The 23,398-nt window shown below is 36.6% G+C and overlaps 1 protein-coding gene across 1 annotated transcript in view; it reads left to right on the forward strand.

Annotated features, from left to right (window-relative positions):
• The first annotated feature begins 2,373 nt into the window (after positions 1-2,373).
• The window catches only part of COPB1 (coat protein complex I subunit beta 1), a 36,406-nt gene continuing 15,381 nt past the window's right edge, over positions 2,374-23,398 (forward strand). The window contains exons 1-11 of the mRNA XM_060606077.2: positions 2,374-2,505; positions 3,220-3,369; positions 7,541-7,770; positions 8,395-8,564; positions 11,588-11,702; positions 12,932-13,024; positions 15,836-15,973; positions 18,487-18,606; positions 20,429-20,536; positions 20,626-20,772; positions 22,409-22,554. Of these exons, the coding sequence (XP_060462060.1) occupies positions 3,279-3,369; positions 7,541-7,770; positions 8,395-8,564; positions 11,588-11,702; positions 12,932-13,024; positions 15,836-15,973; positions 18,487-18,606; positions 20,429-20,536; positions 20,626-20,772; positions 22,409-22,554 (1,358 nt within the window). The 5' untranslated portion in view covers positions 2,374-2,505; positions 3,220-3,278. The remainder of the gene's footprint in view (positions 2,506-3,219; positions 3,370-7,540; positions 7,771-8,394; positions 8,565-11,587; positions 11,703-12,931; positions 13,025-15,835; positions 15,974-18,486; positions 18,607-20,428; positions 20,537-20,625; positions 20,773-22,408; positions 22,555-23,398) is intronic.

Here is a 23,398-nt window from a genome sequence, read left to right on the forward strand (position 1 = left end):
ATTTATTAGACATCTGTATGTACAGCTTTGAAGAACTCATGGTTAAAAAATAAGAGGCAGTAAAGTGGGTCACAGGATTCAGGTTGTGGGACCAGCTTTCTCAATGTTTGATGATTTTGTGATTTGAAAGCAAGTCCCTTTTCTTTAGGCCTTGATTTCCTAGATGCCTGTTTTTATGATTCTTGGTATATGACTCTCAAAAGGTCTTTGCTCTCAAAAAATTTAAATTTCATATGCATTCAAAATGATATAATTACATAGTAGAATAGAAAATAGAAGTCCCTTGGGGCGCCTGGGTGGCTCAGTCGGTTAAGCGTCCGACTTCGGCTCAGGTCACGATCTTGTGGTCCGTGAGTTCGAGCCCTGCGTCAGGCTCTGTGCTGACTGCTCAGAGCCTGGAGCCTGTTTCAGATTCTGCGTCTCCCTGTCTCTCTGACCCTCCCCCGTTCATGCTCTGTCTCTGTCTCAAAAATAAATAAACGTTAAAAAAAAAAAAATTTTTAAAGAAAATAGAAGTCCCAAAACAAGGTGCATGTTATGATAAACCAGGAAGAAATAGGCTTTTCAAGGTCATGATATCTGTTGAACAAGCTCTGTACTTAATATACATCAATACATATACACCACCAATGACATTTTAAGTGCAGACCCAAAATGAGATTTTCTAAAACATTGTATTTTCTTGCCCTCTTCACATTTAATAGTTTCCTTAATGACTCTGTCACGGTAAGTCTCAAATTTTCTTCTGTAACACAATGATCCTCCAGGGCAACTGAAGTGGGTGTGGTTGGTCCTACACCATAGTGGCTCTAAATTGAGCTTTCATATTGCTGTCTAGTTTTTATGCTTTTGGGGGCCTTAGTTCATGCCAACAGATTGTCACTTTTTGATATGTGGGCTTGGAAACCAGATACTGTACTTGCAAAATTTTACGTTAAACACATGGAAGTGAAAGAACCTGTTGTATATATATCTTGGGTTGATCTCAAGGGAATTATGTTGCATGAAAAAACAATCTCAGTGGTTACATTGTATAGTTCATATATATTACATCCTTGAAATGAAAAAATTACAGAGATATGGGAAATTACAGACTTTCCAGAGATGAAGGAAGTAAGTGGCTGTGACTGTAAAAGGATAGCAGGAGGGATCTTTAAAAGTCTTCTGTATCATTTCTGGTGGTAGTCACATGAATCTAAATATGGTAAAATTGCATAGAACTAAATACACAAGTGAATGCATGTAAAACTGGTGAATCAGAATGAGGTGAGGACTGAATTATATCAATGTCAATCTCTTGGATTTGGTATTGTACTATAATGATGCAAAATGTTACTACTGGAAGAAACTAGTGGGATAGTATATGGGATCTCTAGATCACAATTATTTCGATGAAAAAAAATTTTTTTAATCAATGCACGGGTTTTGAAGAGCTTTCTTAGAAAGTGCTATAAATGGGTGACCTTCGTGATATATTCTGTGTACTTGAAGAATTTACATTTTGCTTGATGGTTCTAAAAATCTCAAATAGCTAGATTCTGGATACATGAGGCAATATTTGTATTGTCTTCCTAACTGAAGTGAACCTATTAAGGGCAAGTTCTGTCAGATGTCTTTGTATTCACAGTATTTTGCTCAAGGGTTCAAAAAAAAATGTTTAATGATAATTGGGCAGAAAACCTTTGCTGGGAAGACGCTGCGTGGGGGCACATGGAACCTCAAATGGGCAAAACTAAAGGTGCCATGGCTGATTGTAGCTGTAACAATTAGGTTTGTGGAGACAGGTAAAAATCCTTTAAAATCGTTAATCTCCCATTGTACGTTAAGAAAAAAAAAAGTTAATTTCTTGGGTGCTCAAAAAGGATCGTGAAAGGGACCATTACGAGATAAAGAGTGGCCTTGATGTTCCAGTAAACCCAGCCTAACTGCAGAGGCAGAGATTCAGACTACTGGAGAGGAGACGTTAAGAACTGAAATGGATCTTCATAGAATCTAGTGTTACCTATTAGAAGAAATGAGGCGACTTTCCCAAATAGTAATTAGTTACTTTCCCTGTTTTGTTAGTGGGTGAACTAGAAAATGGCTTCCAGCTCCCAGTCTGGTGCTCTTTCCCCCTGGACCACACAACCCTATTTTCCTCTTTCCGGGCACCTCCTCCCCTGCCTGTTGCAGTTCCTGAAAGAAACAATTTCTAAGTACCGTTTAAATAACCACAGCGCTTAATTCGGCGCTTAGCTTGCGGGGAAAGCTTAATGCTTCTCCTCAACGTTGTCTAAAACAACCGTGGACTAGAGGAGGAAACTTGCAGCGTACTTGCAGAGCGCAAGCGCAGGACAGAGAAGGCATGTCCTCTCTGAGTTGCCGTAGGCGCTAGGTGGCTTGGCCTCGTAACCCCCACCCCCTTCCACGTCAGCCGAAGACTGTACGGAGCGGCGGCTGCTGCTGCGGGTTGGAGCCGGAGTCGACGGTCCCACCGTTGCCCTAGCTGCCGCCCCTTGGAGCCAGGTAGCGGGCTACAAGCCCCCAATCTCGGAGGCGTGTTGGGCTGGGCTGAGTCGGAGGAACTGGCTCTCCGGCGGGAAGATGCGGAAGGGGAGCGACTAGGCCGCTCGCGTCCGGGCCTGGCCAAGTGGAACGGGGGGCTGGGAAGCTTTGGGCCAGACGCCCCTTCCCGTCCTTGCGTACTGGCCAGGGGTCTGATCTCTTCCCGGGCTCCGGGACTCACCATTCCAGGGCGGGGGGCTGCCTTGCAGGAGGAAGAGGAGGGGTGGGGGTGCAGCGCACCCATTGACCCTCGGACACGCAGTCGCGTCCACCCATGAACGCGAAATGTTTGCAGGTTTTTAGCTGAGTACTCGTGCGCAGGTCTCTTGAGCAGTTCAGATTGTGTGTTATGTTCAAAAATCATTGTTCTGTTAAATGGTGGGGTGGGGCTGGAGGACTGTCACTGTATTGTGGGCCTTAGTGTTGCAGTACAGCATTCTCAAGCCCTGGGCGGGTTTGTGGGGTGGGAGATAATATACCTTAGACCGAGGCAGACCGTGTTTTTTATTGTTAGGCATTATTTTTATGGGACCACATATAAATTGATCCCACTCTTCTAATACTTTAAACTCACTAGCCAAACGGAATGAACTTTAGACAGTAAAGATCACAATAGTTACTGGTTGTGTTTTTGGTTTTTTACTTGTAACGATAGCCTTGTATTTCTTTTTCCAGATTTTCTGGCATCTATCATCCTTAAGTCTTGTATCGAGATTTGATTATATCCCGAAACCATGACGGCTGCTGAGAACGTGTGCTATACCTTAATTAACGTGCCCATGGATTCAGAACCACCATCTGAAATTAGCTTAAAAAATGATCTAGGTAAACTCTGATAATATTTTGAAAATTAAATGGAGAAAAAAATGAAAATAAAAAGCTCCTTTTCAAGTTTCTTTATAATTAGAAATACTTAATTTTGTCTAAATACTGTTTTCTAGGATCTCTTTAATAGACCTTTGGTCTTACTGAAAATGGAAACTTGTTACATTTAGGCTTGCAATATTGGTTTTTGGAAATAACATCTCAATTTGTCTTAGTAAAGCAAAAGAAATATAATAGTTTAGTTGTTAGATATAATGGCTTGTGTAGCTTAATATATTATGCTCAAGTATAGCTGACAGTTTTCTATAGATAACAGGTTGAGAATGTGTATTTGAATGTCTTAGTTTCTTTGTGCACTGAACTTCATATTCCTTAGCTTGTAAAACCAAAAGAACTTTGTTCTTTTGGGTTCGCCACCTATTGAACAAATGAAGTCAACCCTTTTTCAAGCTTTTGAGGTTTAAAAAAGTTTAAGCTTTTTTAAAGCATTTTATACAAAAAGAAAACAAGTGGATTTTAAAAGTGTATATTCTGTCTCCTTTTTGTGAGTGATTCTGTCAGAAACATTTTTTTAAAGCAACGCACATTCCAAAGTAATAATTCTTGTTTCATTGAACTACTGAAAATAAGTTTAACCTACACAGGTGACTCTAATCCAAGAATAGAGTGAGAATTATGCTTCAAATCTTGGAAATATCTTTTAGAAGATAATTTGCAGTTTGAAAGGAGACAATATTTTACTTGCTTCATTCCACCTCTTAATCAGCAGCATTGAATACCTCCTGATTTTAGGCTACTTAACATTAGGTTTCTATTGAGATCTATTTTTAGAGAAAGAAAAAGAAACCCTCCTTTATGGCATTTAAACCCATACCCCTATATACAAAAGCTACATATAGTTCCTTTTTTTTCATGTTTATGTAAGATAGTAGAATGAAATGCAAATTAATAAATTTTCATTACTTTTTTTACATTCTTCTTTAAAAAAATTTTTTTTAATGTTTATTTTAGAGAGAGGAGAGACAGAGCATGAGTGGGGGAGGGGCAGATAGAAAGGGAGACCCAATCCCAAGCAGGCTCCAGGCTCTGAGCTGTCAGCACAGAGCCCCACTCAGGGCTCAAACTCATAAACTGTGAGATCATGACCAAGCCGAAGTTGGACACCCCCAACTGATTGAGCCACCCAGGTGTCCCATTTTACATTTTTCTTAAGGTTTATTTATTTTTAAGAGAGAGCGCGTGAGCGCTAACGGGAAGGGGCAGAGAGAGAGAGAATCCAAAGCAGGCCCCAGGCTCTGAGCTGTCAGTACAGAGTCTGATGCGGGGCTGGAACTCACAGACAGAGAGATCATGACCTGAGCCGAAGTCAGACACTGAATCGACTGAGCCACCTAAGCACCCCACTATTTTTTTTCTTAAAATTTAAAAGTTTTCGCTTTTAGACCCTAAAATACTGAGGTTATAGATGGGAAGATAAAGAACAGAATCTGTCCTTAATTGTAACAATATCTTTTTTTTAATTGCAGCTGCCTTAATTACCTTCACCTTACCAAGAAAGAAAGAAGTAGTCTTAAATCTCAAATTTTATGTGTATGTGCATATATATATTTAATGTTTATTTATTTATTTTGAGAGAGACAGAGAATCCCAAGCAGGCTCCTCAGTGTGGAGCCCAACATGGGGCTCAAACCCATAAACTGTGAAATCATGACCTGAGCAGAAACCAAGAGTTGGTCACTTAACCAACTGAGCCACCCAGCCGCCCCTGCTGTATATATTTTTTACTGTATCTCAAAAGATATCAATTGATATGAGAAAAAGTTTAGAAATAGTTTCCAGTTAGAGTAACAAATACTTTTTTGTTTGGTGATATATTGAGTTATTTTATGTATACTTTTATTAGTCAATCGATATGAGTTCTGATGACTTTACATTACCCGGAGTAGGAAGTACTTGGTTTATTTTGGTTTATTTGTTAGTAGTGCCATAAAGGACAAGAAGTTCTGAAAATTTTGAAGATATAGGAAAAAAAGTATCCTTTACCTCACTTTGAATTGTTGGAATAAGTGGAAATTGGGGTTAAGAGGGCTGGAAATATAAATGATTGTAGATTTTTTACAGGTTTTCTATTTAGTTACCAGTTAAAAGTTTCTGCTAAACTTTTAGAATTTGCTAATTTGGGAAAAGTAGTAAAAAAAAAAACTGGAACAAAAGACATCAGCATTATAATGATACAGTTTTATGCCTTTTGGACTTTGTGTCCTTTATGTTATCAAACAGATTAGGGAAAAAAAACTTTTCTTTTTTTTTTTATATTCAGGAAGCTTCCGGACAGAGATAAGACCTGTTTAGGCTCACAAATCCAACTTTAGCTACTTAAAATTTTGCCCGGTCTGTCATCTTATCATAGTTTTTGCTCTCAGCTTCTGTCACCTCTCCTGATGCTTTGTTTTTGTCATCCTCACAGACTTAAAAACTGAAGATTTGCACAGATTGATACTTCATCATTTTTCGGTTTCTTGAGTTGATGTGGCACATACCAGGTTTTTCATATGTGGCAGGATAATACTCTGAAGCAGGGAGAGATGCATGAGAAATTGGTCTGTTTTAAAAAAAAATTTTTTTTTTAACGTTTATTTATTTTTGAGACAGAGAGAGACAGAGCATGAACGGGGGAGGGTCAGAGAGAGGGAGACACAGAATCTGAAACAGGCTCCAGGCTCTAAGCTGTCAGCACAGAGCCCGACACGGGGTTCGAACTCACGGACTGTGAGATCATGACCTGAGCCGAAGCCGGCTGCTCAACCGACTGAGCCACCCAGGCGCCCCTTTTTTATTTTATTTAAAAAAATTTTTTTTTAACGTTTATTTTTTTTAATTTTTTTTAACGTTTATTTATTTGAAATTGGTCTGTTTTAAACAAAAATGTTTTTTTTGTTTTGTTTGTTTTTAACAAAAATGTTGACACTTGTGAGATGGATAAATTTGGCAAGAACCTTTACTGTGATTTAGTCCAAATATTTGAAGATATTCTCTATTTTGCAACATGTAAAAATATCATACCAAGCTAGTAATAGATAAATAGCCTTAGGGGGCTAGAGAGAAATTTTGATTTACCTGCTATGATTCTTCCAAAGCTTAAATTTTTTCTGTAACTCTACCAGCTGGTCATTCACAGTCTCTTGTCTCTTTGGCAACCACAAGAAACTCTTGATTTGATAGCCACTGAGCTCTAACTGCTGGAACTATATTTCTAGTTTTATTCTGTTCCTCATGATAACTCCTTGAAATTATTAAAAACTTCTGTCATCCCTCTTTGTTGTTCCATCTCCTAGGTAATTTATTTCTGTGATCTAAACAGTTGTATTGGTGTACTTGCCTCTTACATTCCTGCCCTCAAATTTGAGATACAAGAGATTTTTACCCTAAATTCTTCAATTTGCAGTGATAATGATATGAAATTATAGGTTGTTTTGCATAAAATAGTTTATAGTATAAATTGTTTTACGCTAAGTAAGGACAATAAACTTATTTCTTAAACGTGTCATCCTTAATTCTAAATAGTGGCTTTTCCTCTAGTACATTGTAATTTTCTTCCAGTTTCTAAGGTGATTTCTTAAGATCCTGAAGTTTTATAGTCTGTAGAAATATGATGGGATTTTTGAATTAATCTAGTGTATTAGTTCCCAGCCTTTTGAGTTTGAAGATCTAATGTTGAAAAAACTGCCACTGATCTTCCTCCTCCTTCCCCTCATGATAGTGGTTGTAACTTTGATTGAGGAAATACACACTAAAAGCCACTTTGAATTCAGAAGCACTTATCTTAACATCTATTTACACTTTGAAAAATAGCTACATATGTGTTTGAGAAATGCATTGTTTGGTATACCTGTAGATCCATGGCTTCTGCAGTAATTCCATGGGTTAGGGACCAGAGATCTAATCCAGTGCCTTCATGTTATATGTGAAGTATGAGGTTTGGAAATAAATGACTTGTGTAAAGTCATTCAGCTTATTTGTGGCAGAGATAGGTGGGGAGCCCTTGCCACTCTATTACATTACCTTTATTGCCATTACTGCTAATAAAGTGAGAAAACGTTTTCTTTTGTTAATTGTAAAATTATCTGAGGAATTTTCCTTTGAAATGTGTGGTTTTTTTCTCTTTAATCAGAAAAAGGAGATGTGAAGTCAAAGACTGAAGCTTTGAAGAAAGTGATCATTATGATTCTGAATGGTGAAAAGCTTCCTGGGCTTCTGATGACCATCATTCGTTTCGTACTACCTCTTCAGGATCATACCATCAAAAAATTACTTCTAGTATTTTGGGAAATTGTTCCTAAAACAACTCCAGATGGAAGACTTTTACATGAAATGATCCTTGTTTGTGATGCATACAGAAAGGTAAACCAAACCATGGTTATTTCTGATTATTGCTTTGATTTTTGATTGTAAAATTGGTGGAATGGGCTTAGTTTTAATTTTTAAAATTGGATCTTGGGTAAGATAGAAGTTACTGATATTTGGAACTGAAGTTGTAAGTTACTGTAAAAAGTTTTGTTAATTTCTTTGGACATTTTCCATACATTTTTATGTGTTCTTAATAAAAAATAGTGACACATAGAATATGAGACATTGCTATGATAAGTAAAAATTGATTTGACAGGGTCACCTGGGTGGCTCAGTGGGTTAAGTGTCCGACTCTTGATTTCGGCTGAGGTCATGATCTCACAGTTCATGTCAGCTATCAGAGCAGAGCCTCCTTGGGATCCACTCTCAACATTTCCCTTGCACATGTGTGTGTTCTCTCTCTCTCTCTCTCTCTCTCTCTCTCTCTTTCTCTCAAAAATAAATAAATAAACTTTAAAAGAGAAAAATTGATTAGACAGGAATCTAAAGGAAATGTGTAATCTAGATCTTTTTCCTCAAACCTACTTTCTTATTTTTTACATAGGAAAATTTTACACTTAAAAATTGTGTGTTTTGTAAAATGCTGGAACTCAATATTTCATATTTAAATTTTATCAGGATCTTCAGCATCCTAATGAATTTATTCGAGGATCTACTCTTCGTTTTCTTTGCAAATTGAAAGAAGCAGAATTGCTAGAACCTTTAATGCCAGCTATCCGTGCTTGTTTGGAGCATCGACACAGCTATGTTAGAAGAAATGCTGTTTTGGCCATCTATACTATCTATAGGTAAGTAAAGGTATACCTGCGGCTTAGTTTTGTGAGGATTGTTTAGTCTTTTAGCCTGGAGGTTCCAAAGCAGTTACTTGGAAGTCATATGTCTTTTACAGGTAATGTTTGGTTTGGCTTGAACAGTATTTTTTTCTTAATATCATTATATTGTCATCATTGAAAAGATCTGACAACACTGGGTCCTAGTTTCTGTCTGACAACAATATGCTGATATTGAATGACAGTAGCTCCCTTTAAATAAGTTGTACACTCTCTAGTTTACAGTGCCTGTCATTCTTAACTGTAGTAACTTCAGTGCGCTTAATTAATTTATTAACTGGTTTTGACCAGTTAACCTGTTAGGTCAAGTTAACCCTGTAGGTTTCGAGTTTTTTGACCCTGTTTTTGAATTCTCTTTATGTGGAATGTGGTTCTTGTCTTTTTACCCTTAGAGGCATAAGGAGGGAATTTTTTAATGAGAAAGGTTGCAGTTCTCAACTGACTCCTGTTCTTGGAAAGCTGAAGATTTTGGACTTTAAAAATGATTCAGAGAACCAGTTAGATAAGGCTAGAATGCTTGGTTTTTACAATCACTGGTGTCAATCCATTTAGAAGTAGGATGTGATTTTTATAAATGTCTTTGTACTTTAGGAGTTGATTGTTAGGTAATTTCACAGTTCTCTTATTATTACATGAGATTTTGTTATCTGTTAGGGAAGTGGTATTCTGGTTAATAATGTAGAGTTCTTTGTAAGTTACCATACAGACTACACAAATATCAGAATTTAAACCAGATTGCACACACAGAAATTAGTAAATTTATAAGACAGTTGGAAATTTGAACACTGTATATGATGATATTAAGGAATTTTCGGTTTAAGGTATGATAATGGTATTATGATTACTTTTTTTAAAAGAATCCTTAATTATAATATGCTGATATATTTACAGAAAAATGATAAGTGGTCTGAGATTTGCTTCAAAATAATATGGGAGGAGAAGTGGGCAGAGGTGTAAGTGAAACAAAAATGATTATAAATTAACAATTGTTAGGTGATTTTTTTTTTTAATTTTTTAAAATTTATATCCAAATTAGTTAGCATATAGTGCAACAATGATTTCAGGAGTAGATTCCTTAGTGCCCCTTACCCATTTAGCCCATCCCCCCTCCCACAACCCCTCCAGTAACCCTCAATTTGTTCTCCATATTTATGAGTCTCTTCTGTTTTGTTCTTCTCCCTGTCTTTATATTATTTTTGTTTCCCTTCCCTTATGTTCATCTGTTTTGTCTCTTAAAGTCCTCATATGAGTGAAGTCATATAATTTTTGTCTTTCTCTAATTTCACTTGGCATAATACCCTCCAGTTCCATCCACGTAGTTGCAAATGGCAGGATTTCATTCTTTTTGATTGCCGAGTAATACTCCATTGTATATGTATACCACATCTTTTTTATCCATTCAAACATCGATGGATATTTGGGCTCTTTCCATACTTTAGTTGTTGTTGATAGTGCTCCTATAAACATGGGGGTGCATGTGTCCCTTCGAAACAGCACACCTGTATCCCGTGGATAAATGCCTAGTAGTGCAATTGCTGGGTCGTAGAGTAGTTCTGTTTTTATTTTTTTGAGGGATCTTCATACTGTTTTCCAGAGTGGCTGCGCCAGCTTGCATTCCCATAGGTGATGGTTTTTAAGCTAGTATTCATTATTCTATATACTGCAAGTACTTAATTTCCAGAATAGGAAGTTAGTAAGTAAATAAATATAGTGCATAATTAATAAAATTCAAGGTACTATTTTTTTTTCTGATAATTTAAGTTTATTTATTTCTTTTGAGAGAGAGTGTGAGTGAGCAAGCAGGGGAGGGGCAGAGAGACAGCGAGAGAATCCTATTCAGGCTCCATACTGTCAACACAGAGTCTGACATGGGGCTCAAACTCACGAGATTGTGCCTTGAGCTGAAGTCAGGAGTTGGACGCTTAACCAACTGAGCCACCCAGACACCCCTCTGATAATTTTTTTTTTTTTTTAATTTTTTTTAATGTTTATTTATTTTTGAGACCGAGAGAGACAGAGCATGAGCAGGGAAGGGGCAGAGAGAGAGGGAGACACAGAATCTGAAACAGGCTCCAGGCTCTGAGCGGTCAGCCCAGAGCCTGACGCGGGGCTTGAACCCATGAACTGTGAGATCATGACCTGAGCCAAAGTCGGACGCTTAACCAACTGAGCCACCTGGGCGCCCCTGATAATTCTTAATGAAGAATCTTTTAGTACCTTGAGATGGTCATTATGAGCATTGATGTTATATTCCTGAAGTATATGAAAGACAACTATTAGAGATACTCAGGTGATAGATAGCATGTGGAATAAGTCACCTTTTTCTTTATTGAACTAGAAAACGTATAATTTGATAATTTAATAGATGAAAATGTAAGTTTGTGATTCCTACCCACGATTTTTTTTAAATTTTTTTTTTTTAATGTTTACTTTTGAGACAGAGACCGAACATGAACGGGGGAGGGGCAGAAAGAGAGGGAGACACAGAATCGGAAGCAGGCTCCAGGCTCTGAGCCATCAGCCCAGAGCCCAACGCAGGGCTTGAACTCACGGACCGCGAGATCATGAACTGAGTTGAAGTTGGACACTTAACCAGCTGAGCCACCCAGGTGCCCCTCCTACCCACAATTTTAATTGATTTAAAGTTCTAAAGGCAGGGCACCGGGGTGGCGTGGTTAAGTGTCTGACTCTTGATTTTGGCTCAGGTCATGATCTCATTTAATGAGATCGAGTTCCATGCTGACAGCATGGAGCCTACTTGGGATTCTCTCCCCCACTCTGTCTGCTCCTTCCCTGTTCATGCTTTCTCTCTCTCTCTATCAAAATAAATAAAAATAAACTTAAAAAAAAAAAAACTTTAAAAAAAGTTTCAGAAGGTAAGACAATTGATAGTGTTATAAAGCTTGATAATGATTAATTTTGAGTTACTAAAATAACAGTAGTTTTTTATTAAATATGAATATTACCTGTTTTATTTCAAGGAATTTTGAACACCTTATACCTGATGCCCCTGAACTGATACATGATTTTCTGGTGAATGAGAAGGATGCAAGTTGTAAAAGGAATGCATTTATGATGCTAATTCATGCAGATCAGGTGAAGTACTTTTTAAAAAATACTTTTGTGTCTGTAATTCAATGAGAATTAAAAGTACTACATAGTCCTAATCAAATTTTTTAGTAATTTTGTTTATAGTAGAAGTGTTTGTATATTTTGGGGGTTTTTTTAGATTTTTGAACTTGATTTGTGTAAAATAGTTTTTCTTAACCCCTCTCCCGACTATTGCTTATACATATACTTTTTTTTAAGTAAACATTTGAGAGATATTTAATAATAGCCACTTGACAGTTTTTCCAGATTGAAATTATTATGGTCCTATTTTGTGGCACTCTATTTTGGGGCTTTGAACCTGTTTTTCCTTCTGTTGATGTAGCTCTAAAATGGCTTAACAGAGAAAAGTAGTAGCTTTGTATAGGGTTCGCCCTGAGCCTGAAAGAAGCGTGGCCTTCAGCATAGATGTGTATCCTTATTAGGCTCTTCAAATTTCATAAGTTGGTGTCAACTCTACATCCAGCTCTGCTGGTACTGAAAGTGAATGGGTCTGCTGGTGGCTTGGCAATGACTCTCCATACTTTGGTGGCATCTAATCTTGGAATATTTGCTATCCAGTATTATCAAAATGTGGAAAATAATATGCCTGAAGACTGAAGGATAGGGACTCTATCCATTTCTCTGGAACCTAGATGCTGTCATTTCATCTTTGTGAACAAGATTATAAGAAAGCTGCTTATTTAGGCCAGGATGTTTTGTCCTCTTGTAGTGTTGGTTTTATTAACCTGTATATTTGGTGTTTATGCACTTTACCTACATGGGGGCCGGTGGGGGGGACATAATCAGAAAAAGTTCGGTGAAATTTTCTGATACTTTTGCTGTAGAGATACTGTTGAGGTCATAGTTTTCTATATCACACATTCAGTATATGAAAATCAATGAGATTTTTCTTTTAGGTCTTAGAAATAGGAATAACTATGCACCTAAATAGCTGGTTTGTTTTGATTGTATGGGTACCCTGAGTCATATAACACATAGTGGTTTTTCTTTTCCATTTAGGTGCTAGAAAATCCAGACCCCAGATTTGTGGCCCATTTCTAGAAAATGTATTTTTCTTAATATTTATGTTAACCTTTTTTCCCCCTTCTTTTAATTTTTCTTTGCCCTGTTTGCCTCATTTGTTTTATATTCAGTTGTGTATGTTTAAGGTTGCACCAATTAAGTCCTTTTATTGAATGAAGTGGAATTTGATAAATACATTTTTATTTTGTTAGGATCGAGCTTTGGATTACCTAAGTACTTGCATTGATCAAGTTCAGACATTTGGAGACATTCTTCAGTTGGTTATTGTTGAACTAATTTACAAGGTAAGACTGATCTATAAGGGGTAAAATAAACTTCAGGAGTTTAAGACAAGGTTAAATCATCTCTTTCTGGAATGGTGCTTATTTGCTGGGATAATGTTTTAGTAGTAGAAATATTTTATAGCATTGCCTGTGAAAGTATTTTTTTTTTTTTCTTTTCCCTTTGGTTTATTTTGTTTTCCAAGCACTTCCTGTTTTTCTAAACTTCCGTAAAGAATTCTATTAAAAACTCATGGCTTGACCCAATACAGCTGCAGAGAAATCATTGTGCACTGTTCTGTAACTGAATAGATTGTGAATCAGGCTTTGGAATAAAATTCAGGTCTTTTCTTGAGTACACACCAGGCTACTTTGGACATCTAAAAACAAACCAGAAAAGCTTTAAATACTTACCGTGTTCCTTGTTTGTAAAAGAGAATAGAGAGACTTTAAATATGTCAATATGACATTGTAGGCCATTAAAACTAGGTAAGAGATTTGGGTTTTAAAATGAAGTGCTTTATTGGAAACAGTTAAATTTGATAGAGCCTTAGAAAGAATTGATTGCATCTTAATATCCTGATAAAAGATGTAATAGCATCCAGTTTTGCTATTGATACCATTCATTGGAGGACAACAAAAATATACATCAGGAATGACTTTGCTAAATAGGATGACACTAACAAAGTACCTAGAGCAGACACTGCTGGTTACAGCTGTCTTTGATTCTGAAAGAAAAGAGCCCCTTTCCATACGGGGTACCAGTCATTTGGAGCTGGCATTTAAGTTGAAACCAGAGCTGTAAATATATACAGTAAAACCTTGGTTTGTGAACATAATTCATTTCAGAAACATGCTTGTAATCCAAAGCACTTGTATATCAAAGTGAATTCCCCATAAAAAATAATGGAAACTCAGATGGTTCATTCCACAACCCAAAAATATTTATATAAAAATGATTATAGTACTGTAACATAATACAAAGTAATGAAGAAAATACAAAATATAAAGAAAAATCAATTAACGTGCATTACCTTTGAAAATCTCCATGGCTAGTGTCAGGGAGACAAGAAAGGAGGGTTATTGTGTAGGATGACTTTCACTATCACTAACAGAATCACTGCTACCTATTGGCTCAATCGAATCTTTTTCTTTTCATGCAACTTTAACTTTAACAAGGAACCTATCCAGTGACACTTGCTTTTGCCTCCTTTTGAGGATTTTGCGGAAATGTGACATTGCATTATCATTAAACAGATTCATCACTCACACTGCTATAGCCTTATTTGGGTGGGGCTTTTCTATAAAATTTTGCACTGTTTCCCACATTGTACACATCTCCCTAATCTCTTTTGAAGTGAGGTATTCCTCTGCCTTTTTCTCTTCCTCTTGTCAGAGGAGATGCAGATGTAGCCTTCTTATAAAATCTTGCAGGTTTGGCTACTTGTATACCTCATTCGTACTTCTCGATGATTTCCTTCTTAACTTCCACTGTAATCATCTCCTTACCGCCTTTCTTTTCAACCTTTTTCTGCATGGGGCCCATTGTATATGCTCGCAGGGATGTTGACTACAGTATAGTATTAATAAACTCTTGTCATATAGTGTATTTAATGTAACTTCCAATAAGGCAACAAAGGAAAGGGTCTGTATCTGCAGGCAGCCTGACCTAGAATGAAGCAAAGTATTCCTAAGCTTACTCTTGTATGGAAAAGCAAAGGTCTGTTCGTAGGTGCTTTGAAGTGACAAAAAATACACTAGTGCCAGTTGTGGGCACCTTCCAACATTCTGAAAAATCACTGATTTCTGCCAAACACTGTGGCCTGAGATGCATCCGAGCATGGAAGATGATCACTCACAATCCATCATCGAGAGAGAGAGAGAGAACCATTGGCTCAATTATGATCATGTGACATTTGGTGTCACGTACTACTCATATAGCAAGACTTCGCTCGTTTATCAAGTTAAAATTTATTAGAAATGTTTGCTCATCTTGCAGAACAAGTTACTTGCAATCCAAGGTTTTACTATAGTTCCTGATTAATTCATTTTATGGTTTAGAGATGCCACTTAGGTTCTCAAAAATAGCAGTTCTCTGCTATTCAGAGACTTCTTTGTCTAACAGAGTCCAGGTTATAGTAAAAGGGAATAGTTTCTGAGTCTTGCCTGAATGAGAGAGATTTGACTGTACATATGTTAGGAAAATCTGACAGAAATACCAACATCAAAAAAGAAAATATTTGCTTTATAGGTAAAGGTATTAAAATATATTTAGGACAATATAGAAAATTAGTTGTCTCCACAGTATGGAATATAGTTCCCAATAAGAAGTAGTAGTACTTAAAAAGGGGGTTATCTTTCTTGCTTTAAGAACAGATATTTTCCTTTTATTAGCTATTGAGATTGATATCCGTTATGTTTTCCTTTTTGGTATTACATCTGGAATAAAAATTTAGAGTCAAATTTAATATCACTTGGTTAATAATTTGTCCTTGATTTTGTTACTCTACATCTTCTTTTTCTATTTCATTTGTGTATAGTACGCATATCTTTTATTATAAACCATTTGAAAACCTTTTGTGAGAGTATTTATGACTGAATGAATAAATGAATGAGTAGCTATAACAATTATCCAAAGTAAAACCTATTTATTTCTGAAATTACCAGCCACAGTGTCTCATCTCATGTTGGCTGACATCTTCAGATGCCCTTATAAGACTATTCTTAGCTTTCAGATGATAAGAAGTAGCATCCCATAAGCTGACACCTATAAAAAATCTGTTTGAAAGCAAGTATCCCTGAAGTCCATTGAAACCTAAATGTTTCCTTCTCCAGGTCTGTCATGCTAATCCATCAGAAAGGGCTCGTTTCATTCGCTGCATCTATAACTTACTACAGTCATCTAGCCCTGCTGTAAAATATGAAGCCGCTGGAACGTTAGTGACACTTTCTAGTGCGCCCACTGCAATCAAGGTACTGCTTATTTCTTTTGGTGCCAGTTTGATGATACGTATGCTGTCTTAGCACTATGATTTAGTGGCATTGCAGTTTACTATGTGATTACATGGCACAGAGACAACAATTTATAAATGTTGTGAACTTAATAGATTCCTTACATACCCCAATGTTGTTTTCTTCCTTCCTGCTTTCATATATATATGTGGGGAGAAAGAGTGACAGAGAATACTAATATTTCTGGTTTCTGGAGAATGATGAAGATTTTAAGATCACTCTCCATACTTTAATTACATTAAAACCTAGATCTGGGAAATGAATTTTAGATTCTACATGATGGATCCTAAAAAGAGTACATATTTTCAATAATGGAGTATTAAGTTTTCTCTTTAATTTACTGTATCAAGACTGCACGATGAACCTCTAATATATTCAGAGAATGAATTGTTCTATAAAGCCAGCTTGTATAAATAGGAGACTTGATTCCTTTAGCTGCCAATACTTAGAAGAAAAAATTTTCTGGGACACCTGGGTGGCTCAGTTGATTAAGCGTCTGACTTCGGCTCAGGTCATGATCTCATGGTTCGTGGATTCAAGCCCTGCATCGGGCTCTGTGTTGACAGCTCGGAGCCTGGAGCCTGCTTCTGATTCTGTCTCCCTCTCTCTCTCTCTCTCTCTGCCCCTCCCCTGCTTACACTGTCTCTGTCTCTCAAAAATAAATAAATGTAAACAAAAAAATTTAAAAAAAATTTTTTAACTCTATTTTGAAATAATTTTAGACTTACAGAACAACGAAACAACAAAAGATGTAAAAGTAGGACAAAGTTCACCCTTCACCAGCTTCCCATAATGTCCGTGTCTTGGATAGCAATTGTATAATTGTCAAAATTAAGAAATTCCCATTGGAACAGTAATATTGTTAACTAAACTGTAGACATTATTTGAATTCCACCAGTTTTCCCCACAAAAATGTCCTTTTTTGGTACCAGGATTCAATCCAGGATCCCACATTACATATAGTTGTCATGTGTTAGTCTCCTCTAATCAGTGACACTTTCTCAAGCCTTTTCTTGTTTTTCATGACCTTGACACTTGAAGAGTAGTGGGTGGGTCACTTTGTAAAATGTCTGTCTCAATTTGATGTTTTCTTATAGTTAGATTGAGGTTATGCGTTTTGGGGAAGAATACTGTGGAAGTGATGCACTTTTCTCAGTGTATTAGATCAAGGAGTATGTAATATTAAGGTATTATTAGTGGTGTTAACCTTGATCAGTCAGTGAAGATGGTGTCTGCCAGATTTCTCCACTGTTGAGTTATGATTTCTTCTTTTGTTATCAGTAAATAACATGAGGGGCTGCTGGGTGGCTCAGTCAGTTGAGTGTCTGACTTCAGCTCAGGTCATGATCTCACAGCTTGTGAGTTTGAGCCCCATGTCAGGCTCTGTGCTGACAACTCAAAGCCTGGAGCCTACTTTGGATTCTCTCTCTCTCTCTCTCTCTCTCTCTCTCTCTCTGCCCCTCCCCCTCCCCCACTCACACTTTGTGTGTGTGTCTCTCTCAAATAATAAAACATTAAAAAAAAACTGTAATCCATAAATAACATGGGAAGATACTTTGAAATATCCTATTTCTGCTCAGACTTAAACCAAATAATTTTAGCATTTCTGTACAGCAATTTTTTTTTTAATGTTTATTTTGAGAGAGAGCGCATGGAGGAGGGTCAGAGAGAGAGGGACAGAATCCTAAGCAGGCTCTGCACTGCCAGCACAGAGTCTGATGTGGGACTTCAACCCACGAACCATGAGATCATGACCTGGGCCGAAATAAGTAGTTGGATGCTTAACCGACTGAGCCACCCAGGCTCCCCTGTACAGCAGTTGTTAATGTGATATTTTAATGGTGGTTTTCTATTTTCCTCATTCTACATTTAATAATTGGAGTTCTGCAAGGAGGAGCTGTACTTTTTCCTCCCTCCCCCTTTCTTTCTCTCTTCATATTTGTATGGCTATTTCATTCTGTATATTGTAGTCATTATTATTTAATTTTATTGGTCATGTTATTCCAGCTTTGGTCATTGGGAGCTCTTTCAGGTTGTTCCTTTGTCCTCTGCTTTTAATGAGTCAGGGTCATTTTTATGGTCTTAATTTTTCTGTACTGTAATGCAGGTGTGTTAGACTTTACACCTAAACTAAAAGATACTCAATAGCTATATTTTAGGGAATACTCTGTCTGCTTTTTTCTACCTTTTCCTTAGTTTCGACTCTTAATTTTTGACTGTTGGTATTTCTACCTATAGCAGCAGCCCCTTTTCATTATTTTAATTTGTGATGCTTCTTAACTTTTTTAAACTTGAAAATAATGAAATTTGTTAGAATTTAGGAAATAGAGGGACATATTCCTTTGGGGAAAATACATAAAGTTTTAGTACAGTAGTAGTGAATATATTGGCTTCCTAGGGGCTTTTTTTCCTTATCTTCAAATTCTGTGTTTAAGATGGGTGTGTGCTTAAAACATGTTTCTTTTTTTATATAGGCTGCTGCTCAGTGCTACATTGATTTAATTATTAAGGAAAGTGACAACAATGTAAAGCTCATAGTTCTGGATCGATTGATAGAGTTAAAAGAGCATCCTGCTCATGAACGAGTACTACAGGTAAACATTATCTGGAAGAGAAAAATCCTAGATAAAATCTTTTTCAAATTGAGATAATACTTAAGCCTTGCTGTCTTGGTTAACATAAATTCTTGAATCGCTCCTTGGCCTTTTGGCTAAGATCAAGTGTAGTAACATAAATTCTTGGAGACTGGGCAGTTTAAATTTTGGTCAACTAAGATGTAACTTTTGAATCACCATAGTCTTTTGGGGTATTGTCTTTGCCATAAAAAATTTTTTTCTAAAATGAATTAATGTTATCTTATATCCTATTTGTACTGCATTGGATATTCTTAGTAATAGAAATACACGCATTTTAATTTGGATATAATTGACAGTTTGTGAAAAATAATTATTCCAATTGATTGAAAATAAAAGGTAATTGAATTGGGGGCACATGGGTGGCTCAGTTGGTTGAGGATCTGACTCTTGATTTTGGCTCAGGTCATGATCTCACAACTCGTGAGTTTGAGCCCTGCTTTGGGCTCTGCACTGAAACTGTGAAGCCTGCTTGGGATTCTCTCTCTGCCCTTCCCCTGTGTGTGTGCATGTGCTCTCTCTCTGTCAAAATAAATAAACTTAAAAAAAAAAAAGATAATTGAATTCTATGGAATTATCAACATACCTATTTAATCTGTGAGAATAATGATTGTTATAAAAGTAAAGCCCCATGACAGCTAACTCCAATGCTATCCCAGATCAGAGCAACAACAAAAAATTTACAGGACATTTTTGGGACAGTTGGAGAAATGTGCATTATAGACTGTGTATTAGTTAATATCATTGTTCCCAGTGTTAAGTTCTCTGAATTTGATCATTGTACTGTGGTTATGTAAGACCTTGTCCTTCTTTGGAAGTGTACACTACAATGTTTAGGGGTAGAGTTTGATAAAGCATATGCAACAGAATTAACAACTGGTGAATGTAAGTGAAAGTTACACAGGAATAGAGTTTTAGAACTTTTTTATCAGTGAAATTTTTTTAAATAAAGTTTTAAAGAAGTAAAATCATGTGTAAATTAGTTTTGCTATATTTTAAACATGTTTTTAAGTTTATTTGTTTTGAGAGAGAGCGCACACATGAGCAAATAGGAAGGAGGGGCAGAGCCCCTGACAGCGTGGAGACCGATGCCAGGCTCAGTCTCCTGAATTGTGAGATCAAGATGTGAGCAGAAATCAAGAGTCAGATGCCTAAACCGACTGAGCCCCCCGGGTATCCCTAGTTTTGCTATATTTTAAAGTATATTCCTTTAAAACATAACATCTTCCTGCAGAGCAAAAATAATGTTATCACATTTAATGAAATTATTGATAGTTTCTTAATATTATCCAATGCCGACTCCAAAGTCAGATTTTCCCAGATGTCCCTGAAATGTACTTTTGTTTAGCTTGTCCAATTCTTGACCATATGGCTTACCTGATTATGTCCTTATGTCTCAGTTGGAGCACTATTTTTTTTTTTCATGACGTGGGCTTGTTGAAGAGACCAGACCAATTGTCCTGTAAGATGCTCTTCCTTGTGGGTTTATTTAATGACTTTCCAGTGGTGTCATTCAGTTTGTTTCTCTGATTCCTATATTTCCTGTTAACTATATGTTTGATCTAAAGCTTGATAAAGAGTAAATGTTTGTAGTTTGCATCCTATGTGATATTATATACTTCATATTGCATTACATCAGGATACCCCAGATATCTGGTTCTTCTACCACTAGTGATTGTATTATTGATTAAAAAATTAAGGTGGTGATAGATACCCTATTGTGTGGTTAAGATTTTTTTCTGTTAATATTTGTGTTAATTCTGGAGTTTTTGTTCTTTCTCAGGATCTAGTTATGGACATCCTGAGAGTATTGAGCACACCAGACTTAGAAGTACGCAAGAAAACTCTGCAATTAGCACTGGATCTTGTTTCTTCTAGGAATGTTGAAGAGGTAAAACAAAACTCTGAAAGAAAGCACTGTTGTAAGCTGTCAGGCCAAACATGGTATAATTCCCAGTTAACTTTTATTTGGTTCTCTAGCTGGTTATTGTTCTGAAGAAGGAAGTGATTAAAACAAATAATGTGTCTGAGCATGAAGATACTGACAAATACAGACAACTCCTTGTGAGAACATTGCATTCCTGTTCTGTCCGATTTCCAGATATGGCTGCAAATGTTATTCCTGTGGTATGTAATTCCAGTGACTTTAATTTTGAAATTCTCTAAAAGAATGAAAAGAGTTATGTAGCACTTAGACTCTGGAACTGTCTAGTAGATTCACTAAATCTTGTGGTCAGACGGGATCTTGATGTTCACTGTTAAGCTTGGAAGGTTAAGGACTCTGACTTCTTTCTCTTACATCTACATCAAAAACGTAAACAGGGCGCCTGGGTGGCTTAGTCGGTTAAGCGTCCGACTTTGGCTCAGGTCATGATCTCACAGTCTGTGGTTTCGAGCCCTGCGTTGGGCTCTGTGCTAATAGCTCAGGGCCTGGAGCCTGCTTCAGATTCTGCATCTCCTCTCTCTGCCCCTTCTCCACTCGCACTCTGTCTCTCTCTCTCTCTCTCAAAAGTAAATAAGCATTAAAAAAAAAAATTTTTTTTTTTTTTTAATTAAAAAAAAAACCTAAACAACGGGGGTGCCTGGGTGGCTCAGTCGGTTAAGCGGCTGACTCTTGATTTCAGTTCAGGCCATGATCTCAACAATTCATGAGTTCAAGCCCCCTGTTGAGCTCTGCACTGACAGTGTGGAGCCTGCTTGGGATTCTCTCTCTCTTTCTCTCAAAAATAAATAAACAAACAAACAAACAAACATTTTTTTGTTTTAAGTAAATACAGAAAAACACAGTGATGAGTACTTCCATGTATTATAATTGATGTTTGTTACAATTACCTGTGGCAAAATTATGCTGTGTATATGTGACTCAGTAGGGCAAATAAGTATTTATCTCAAATAGTTTTATCTGTTTACAAGTTGAAGGATTTAGGGGCACCTGGGTGGTTCAGTCAGTTAAGTGTCTGACTTCGGCTCAGGGCATGATCTCAGGGTTCTTGAGTTTGAGCCCCATGTCGGGCTCTGTGCTGACACTCAGAGCCTGGAGCCTGTTTCAAATTCTGTGTCTCCCTCTCTCTCAGCCCCTCCCCTGCTCACACTCCGCCTCTCTCTCTCTCAAAAATAAGTAAAACGTTAAAAAAAATTTTTTTTTTAAGTTGAAGGCTTTAGGGGAATCTGGGTGGCTCAGTCAGTTAAGTGGCCAGCTCTTCATTTCAGCTCAGGTCACGATCTCCTGGTTCGTGGGTTTTAGCCCCGCATTGAGCTCCGCACTGACAGTGCGAAATGTGCTTGGGATTCTCTCTCTCCCTCTCTGCCCCTCCCCTGCTCACTCTCTCAAACAAACAAACAAAAAAAAAGTTGAAGGATTTAGTTATAGGAAAAATATATATACCTAGAATCTTTGGCTTCTGTCACTGTCAGATAAATGAAGTATGTTATTATAATTTGAAATTTTATCTTTGAACTTCAGATTTCCTCTGAAATGATTTTGCTTTTAGTTACAACTGAGGTGTATCCAATTAATTTATTTTGAGTTGTGTATTTCCAGCTTTTGTTTTATAGTGAGTTTTTTTGTAGTAAACTTGGCTGCACAAAAACCAGAAAAGACATTGTGACTTTGTTTATATAACAGTACTTGTCTCTCAACATTTTGTTACATCTTTGAAAATCATTAATTATGTTTCTTGTGAATTTGTTTACTTCTTAAAACTTAGATAATTTTCTTTCTGAAAATTGTATAACTTACCTATTTTTCTTTTTTTCCTTTCAGTTAATGGAATTTCTCAGTGACAATAATGAAGCAGCAGCCGCTGATGTCTTGGAGTTTGTCCGTGAAGCTATTCAGCGCTTTGATAACCTGAGAATGCTTATTGTTGAGAAGATGCTTGAAGTCTTTCATGCTATTAAATCTGTCAAGTAGGTTTAACATCTGTTTAAATGTAAGGTCAAGCAAGCATTTTACCGTTTCTATCTTTAAAGGGTCATTTGGTAGAAAATACAAGAGAGAAGAAATGAATCAAAACACTAAAACCAACATAAGTGTCATAGTAAACATCACCTTACCTTACTCTCTCTAAATCAGCAACCTATGGGCAGAATTTGTTTTTGTAGGTATGATTGACCTAGGTTTCTCTATCCGTATTTCCTCTAAAACATGGTGTATCCTAAAGTAGCGAAGGAACATATTTTTAAAGGGTATCACTTTTTGGGTATCAGTATTTATATCCCCCATTAGCATTTACTAAAATGAGGGATTGAAAATGCAGCCCAAATCTGACGTCATGCATTTCCCTTAAAATAGCTTTTGCTAATGAGAAAGGACTATTGCATCCAAACTTTGCTTCATTCAAAGCATCTGACAGGTGGAGTGTAATACACTTCCATTATATCTGCCTGGATAGAAAAGAAAGGACCATTGGAAAATTGTTTTTGTTTGTTTTGTTTTTTTGTTTTGCAAAATTGTTTTTATGATATGACAATGAATTGATATTTGTGGAAGTGAGAAAGATTTGCTTCCTTTGTGAGAAAACAAGTATACCTAAGTTATGCCTTCAGTGGCCATCATCTCTTAGAGCTTTAGTTTCTAAAATTTTTTTGAATAAATTTAATGAAAATCTTAGGGAAAAGGTGACTGAAGATTCTATTCAGTTTAACATTTTTAATTAGAGAATTGTTGCTTTCCTTCTGTTTTTGGGTTTTTTTTTTTTTTTTAATTTTTTTTTTTTTTTTTTTTTTTTCAACGTTTTGTATTTATTTTTGG

Source organism: Panthera onca, chromosome D1 (genome assembly GCF_046562875.1).
Source record: "Panthera onca isolate mPanOnc1 chromosome D1, mPanOnc1 haplotype 2, whole genome shotgun sequence".
Lineage (NCBI taxonomy): Eukaryota > Metazoa > Chordata > Mammalia > Carnivora > Felidae > Panthera > Panthera onca.